Genomic DNA, 6,760 nt, shown 5'->3' with positions numbered 1-6,760 from the left:
ATCACATGACTTAAAAATCAATTCATTATTTTTACCATTAATCAAGTTTATGTGACATTATTCAGAAGAATGTATGATGTTTGATGTTATTCAGAAAGATTTATGAAGATTACCTACTTATTTTCATGATGTCATATTCTCTGATATTTAGTCTGCATGGTGTTTTGGGTGTAACTTTTAAAATATACACTTATCACTGCATAACACAGTGAATTTATTCTTAGGTTGACAAGAATGTCAGTAAAGCAGATAGAGAAAAAAGGTCTATTGCATTAATTATCATCCTGTTGAAATACAAGTTTCATTTTTATATGGTTGCATTCATCTATTTTAGTGGTTCCATTATTAATCCAATTAAAGTGTGTATATAAACCATTTAAATAAAACTCTGATGTATTTTACAAATAAAGTATAAAGTTAGCATATTGTTTTTTTTAAGAAGCCCTATCATACTTTTGCTACACAGAAGTTATTACTTAGAGATTTTGAGATCATTAGGGACAAATCTAGAGCAAAAAATATCCTTTGTATTTTTTGTCAACATGCGTAGTCACCGGCTTCTGTTGACTTCTTTTAAAAACTTTTCTTTCACTTTAGACATCTGTGTTGCTAAAACTTTACAGGCCTACGTGGTAAAAATCAAAATATTAAACTGTATTGGCTAACTAGAATGTAGTCATTGTAGTAACTTGTAACTAGTCTTCATCAAGTATTTAAGCACCTCCTATAGGCCAGGGGTACTACACCAGGAAGTGGGACTACTGGAGGAACCTAGAGAAACAAGTCCCTGCTGTGAGGAGTTTACATTCCTGTGGGGAGAGATAGGCAATAAACAAACAAAAAATGATAAGAAAAAAATCGGGTAATAAGAGGTATCAGTGAATTAACAAAGTTCAGAGAATACCTAGGATTTACAGTGTGGTCTCCTTGAGGAGGTGACATCTAATTTGAATTCTGAATGAAGCCAATGCAAAGAAGTGAATCAGGTCACTAAAATTCAATTCACCAAAAGTCGACTCTCATAGACTAATTTGCATATTGAAAGGTGGTTGGAAAATGAAATTGTTGGTAGAATGGTGGCAGATATTCTCAGAACACACACACACACACACACACACACACACACACACACACACACACACCTTTGTGAATTTTGATATTGCTACCAGAAATGTTTGTGAAATAAATTTAAATTATGTTCTAAGTATAAGATCTATCCCTGATCCTTAGTATTAATGAGATGGAGGTGCCTTTCATATTACAATATCTTTTCTGTGTCTACTGGGCTTGAACCAAGCCATATAAACAGGGTGGGTCATAATGGAATCTTTGGGGAAGGAGTGAAGGGAAAATGTTGTGGATATGTAGTTTTTATGTTAAATTTGGAAAAGAGGAGAAACTGGTGTTTTCATCATAAAACTATAAAAATAAAACGACTAAATCTTGAATGATTGGTCTGTATAGAAGATAAAGTTATCAGAATCTTGGAGGCAAATAGAATAGATTTTAATATTCAGCAAAAGAGGGGATGCATGGATTTCAAAAGTTTGAGAAGCATGTCCTGAAATGTTTTCCTAAAACTACCCTCTTGGAGCTTTAAGAAATTCATCAAAGGCCCTAAAATTATGCAATTCTATTTTAGCAAATACTTCTAAGTGAATTATCAAAATGGCCATATATTTATGTACAGAGATATTTACCTCAGATTTATTTGTAATTGTGAAAATTTAGGAGAAAATCTATGTCCGCAAAAGGGAAGTAAGTAAATAAATTATAAACCTCTGTCCAAGAAAATTCTAAGCAATTAAAAGTCATATTTTGGAAAAATATTTAATGCCATAGTAAAATGCTCAAGGTGAAAATAAAGTATAAAGTGGTAATAATTCAATATTTAAAGGAAAGAAGGCACTATTATACATAGAAAAAAATGGAATTAGTGTAGCTACTTTAGAGAGCAATTTGGCAGTGCCTCTAAAGTTTAAATGTGCAGACCCTACAACCCAACATTAATATGATTGATATACCAATAGATGAATAATTGTAAAGTCATATGTTAGAATACCATTCAAATGTTTAAAATTAGCAAATTGGATCTATATATCTGCAACAGAGATAGATCTATTTATCTCAACAGAGATAGCACTCAAAGCAATGTTGAATTTTAAAAAGCAAGTTGCAGAATGATATATATGTATAATAGTATTTATGTAAAAACTTTAAAATACATATAACAAAACCAAATATTGTTTACATATATACATAAGGAATAAACATATAAAAACATAGCCTCGGGCTTCCCTGGTGGCGCAGTTGTTAAGAATCCGCCTGTCAATGTAGGGGACACGGGTTTGAGCCCTGGTCCGGGAAGATCCCACATGCCACGAAGCATCTAAGCCCATGCGCCACAACTACTGAGCCTGCGCTCTAGAGCCCACAAGCCACAGCTACTGAGCCCACATGCTGCAACTACTAAAGCCCGCATGCCTAGAGCCCGTGCTCCGCAACAAGAGAAGCCACCTCAATGAGAAGCTCACGCACCGCAAGGAAGAGTAGCCCCCACTCGCCACAACTAGAGAAAGCCCGCACACGGCACCAGAGACCCAACGCAGCCAAAAATAAATAAATAAAATAAATAAATTTATTTTTAAAAAAAACATAGCCTGGAAAGATACAGACCAAAATAAGTATGTTAGTTGCCTTTAAGCCAGAGGGGAGGTGAATAGGGTGAAAAAGAGAAATTGGATGGGGGTGAGGGGTAGTATTTAACTTCATCTGTAATATTTTTAAAGTGTTTTGTCTTTTTAAATAAGCAAAAGTGACAAAATGCTTACATTGTGAATTTGGAGTAGTGGTTCATTGTTTATTAGAGTAAATTCTTTTTTTTAATGTGTGCTTTTAGAAATTTCCAAAAACAATGACTGAAAGAAAGTCATCCATGTTTGCAGTGGTTATGATTCAACAGTGAGATTACAGTTCAGTTTTAGTTCTCATCTCAAACATTTCTGAATTTTCCAAATTTACAAAATGAATGTTGAGGAAATCAATGCCTCTTCGAGATAAATAGATGATAACTATATAGTTACTGGACCTCAGCCGCTTGAGGGGTTCCTAAGGCCCTTACAACTGAGCTGCCTCTAGAATGGTGAGGTATCAGCCAAAAAAAGGATGACCCTCCCAGGAACAAAAGGAAGTAGCCGGCTGGCTGCCTGCGTGGTGTAGAAATGTAAAACTGGTCATGTCCGGGGATGGAAAGCAGGGGCATTAGTCTAAGCCAGTGGGTCTCAAGCTTGAGCATGCATTAGAATCACCTAGAGGGCTTGTTAAAAAGTAGACTGCCCCCAGAGTTTCTAATTTAGAAAATATGGGGTCAGTCCTGTGAATTATATTTCTGACATGTTCCCAGATGTTAGTAACAATAATGATGCTTGTCGCAGGACCACGCTTTGAGAACCTCTGGTCTAAGCAAAACCCAGCCGTCAGATATTTGTATTTTTGATTATTGAAATATGAGGGAGACATTTGGCAGAAATGAATCCAACGTTATTATCTGGCAGATCTACAAATTACTTAATGGAGTGAGCCAGTCAGTCTTGGGGAAGTTGGAGTCACACGCAAGAGCAGGCAGACAAAAAAAAAGAAAGAAAGAAATAGGCATCAAAAAGTCAGAAAGCTTGAAAGTGAGGAAGATGAGAGCTGGTCCAATCTAAGGACCACAGACCACGGAAGAGGTTTCCTTAGGAAAAAGCAAGGTAGTAAAATGAGCATGAAAAAGGACTGTAAAAACAAAAGTTTCACACATCAGGGTCTGTTGCTATCTGGCCAAACTGGGAGTCCAGGATCACACAAAATTCTTATCTCTGTCACATCTTTCACTAGCACCGGGAACTCCACTAGGCTGGAAACTTCTTGAGGACAGGAACTGTCCCTTCCTTGCTCTCTCCATCCTTTCTCGTCCCACTCCCTGCCTCTTTCCTTTCTATTCTTCCCCACTCAGCAGCTTTTTTTTTTTTTTTTTTTTTTTGCCACACCGCCTACAGGATCTTACTTCCCTGACCAGGGATCAAACTCTCACCCGCTGCAGTGGAAGTGCAGAGTCTTAACCACTGGACCGCCAGGGAAGTCCCTCAGCACCTCTTTAGTGCCAAATACAAATATTTCCTGGCGCTTTGGATAAACTGGTGTCTTACCGTCTTTGTAATCCAGCACATAGCATAGTGCTTCGTACATAATAGCCGCTCATTAACTGTTAAATGAAACATAAATAAAACACATATGTGATCAGCAGGGGTCAGTGAATGGGAGACAGAAATAGGAAGCTGTGCCTGTAAGCAGGTCATTTCTTTGAGAGGCATAGACCCAGTGGAGTGGGCCCAGAAATGCAAATTAGCACCTTGAGTCACCATTGAGAATGTACTACTTGGCACTATCCTTTACACCCCACATTTTTCCCAATAAATTTTTGCTGGTTTTCCCATTGCCTGCCAGTGTTTCCCACACCCATCCCCATGGTTCCTGACTTTCAGCTATATTAGTATTTGCTTCGTTACAACACCTTTAATCTGCCTCAGAGCCAAGGCTGCAATAAGGTGTATGCCTGATTCATGATGCCTTTTACTATAAAGCATTCTCCTGCTTTCCCAATGAAGAGATCTAAAAATAGATTTGGGACCAACTTAAATATGTAGACTTCTAAGAATGCAGATTGAGTAGTTTTGTGTATACTTACACTATGTGTTGATTGAGTTATACATGCACGTATATTTAAAACAATCTAAAATATTAATTTTTATTTAAATTTTTTAAAGTTTTAATATTATGATATGAATCTTAAGTCATTTAGCACAGTTTTTGAGGAACTTCCCTGGCAGTCCAGTGGTTAAGGCTTCTTGCTCCCAATGCAGGGGATGTGAATTCAATCCCTGGTCGGGGAACTAAGATCCTACATGTCACATGGCCAAAAAAAAAAATTTTTTTTAAGAAGTGATTGGATTAACACACAACTTTCTAGTTGTCAGGTTATAAGAGGTGATAAATATGTTTTTATTGTCAGTTAGAAGGAGGTTGTGCATAAATATGTTTTTATTGTCAGTTAGGAGGAGGTTCTGTGTGTATATGTGTAATGCCATAATTATGGGTCTATCTGTGTCTTGCAATTAGAAAGTTGCAAGAGCAAGCAAATTGTTTTAACTGGAGTAAGTGGATCAAGTTGGAAGAAGAAAACACGTTGAGTTTGACATGTGATTTTGACAGCAGAGGACATAAGAGTGGTTTAGTACACTTACCAGTTTATTCTATGTTTAGAAGTGTACAGCTTAGAACAGTATGGAGGTTCCTTAAAAAACCAAAAATGGAACTACCATATGATCCAGCAATCCCATTACTGGGCATATACCCTGAGAAAACCATAATTCAAAAAGAGACATGTACCACAATGTTAATTGCAGCACTATTTACAATAACCAAGACATAGAAGCAACCTAAGTGTCCATCGACAGATGAATGGGTAGAGAAGATGTGGCACATATATACAATGGAATATTACTCAGCCATAAAAAGAAACAAAATTGAACTATTTGTAGTGAGGTGGATGGACCTAGAGTCTGTCATACAGAATGAAGTAAGTCAGAAAGAGAAAAACAAATACCATATGCTAACACATATATATGGAATCTAAAAACAAACAAACAAAAATGGTTCTGATGAACCTAGGGACAGGACAGGAATAAAGATGCAGACATAGAGAATGGACTTGAGGACACAGGGAGGGGAAGGGAAAGCTGGGACGAAGTGAGAGAGTAGCATTGACATATATACACTACCAAATGTAAAATAGATAGCTAGTGGGAAGAAGCCACATAGCAGAGGGAGATCAGCTTGGTGCTTTGTGACCACCTAGAGGGGTGGGATAGGGAGAGTGGGAGGGAGATGCAAGAGGGAGGGGATGTGGGGATATATGTATACTTATAGCTGGTTCACTTTGTTATACAGCAGAAACTAACACAACATTGTAAAGCAATTATATTCCAATAAAGATGTTAAAAAAAAGAAAAACAGTGTGCAGCTTCTCAGTTTTTCATTATTAAATGTAGTGTTTACATATTTACATATGTTTCAGGCTACATTATTGGAATTTTGAAGACATGAAAACATCAGATGAACCAACCTGCAACATCTTGGATTCAGATTGGAAGATGAAGAGAAAGTTTAAAGAATGTGGCCTATAAAGGCGGGTAGTACCTGGAAATATTAACTGACTCACACTGTAAAAATGAGAACAGTTTCTAAACAATAGAGGTTATTTTAGTCCAACATCAAGGTTCAAGACAAAATGTTAAACTAAAAACTTACACTCCTCCCCTCCCCCACTTCAGACAGGTACCAACATTGGTGAATATGATTTTCCTTAGTCAGAAGCACTCATTTTTACCCATGTAGACCATCCTTAGGAATTAAATATTGATTATTTAATGTAGATTATAATGGGAAACTGATTTTTTCTACAATGGCAGATTTCAAGGACTTGGTTCCAAACTGAGCCGAAGCTTCCCAATGCATTTTGTACAGTCTGGGGAAAACTGTGCTGCGTTGGCCATTTTTGAAGGCCATGATGCCCTGTAATATAAGGATATCATCTTATTGCTGATATCTTTGGGGAGTCCCAAGCAGACACAGAAAATGAATGGAGGCAAGGAGTGTGACGGAGGGGACAAGGATGGAGGTCTTCCAGCTATACAAGTTCCTGTGGGTTGGCAGCGTCGTG

The 6,760-nt window shown here is 37.2% G+C and overlaps 1 protein-coding gene across 1 annotated transcript in view; it reads left to right on the top strand.

The window, feature by feature from the left end:
• The first annotated feature begins 6,669 nt into the window (after positions 1–6,669).
• Positions 6,670–6,760, top strand: part of MBD5 (methyl-CpG binding domain protein 5) — a 54,560-nt gene continuing 54,469 nt past the window's right edge. Inside the window, exon 1 of the mRNA XM_007454550.1 lies at positions 6,670–6,760. This exon is cut by the window's right edge and continues 46 nt beyond it. Coding sequence (XP_007454612.1) covers positions 6,676–6,760 — 85 coding nt within the window. The 5' untranslated portion in view covers positions 6,670–6,675.

Source organism: Lipotes vexillifer, unplaced genomic scaffold (assembly GCF_000442215.2).
Source record: "Lipotes vexillifer unplaced genomic scaffold, Lipotes_vexillifer_v1.1 scaffold335, whole genome shotgun sequence".
NCBI lineage: Eukaryota > Metazoa > Chordata > Mammalia > Artiodactyla > Lipotidae > Lipotes > Lipotes vexillifer.
The sequence above is the reverse complement of the archived record's forward strand: the minus strand, read 5'-3'. Positions and strand labels throughout refer to the sequence as shown.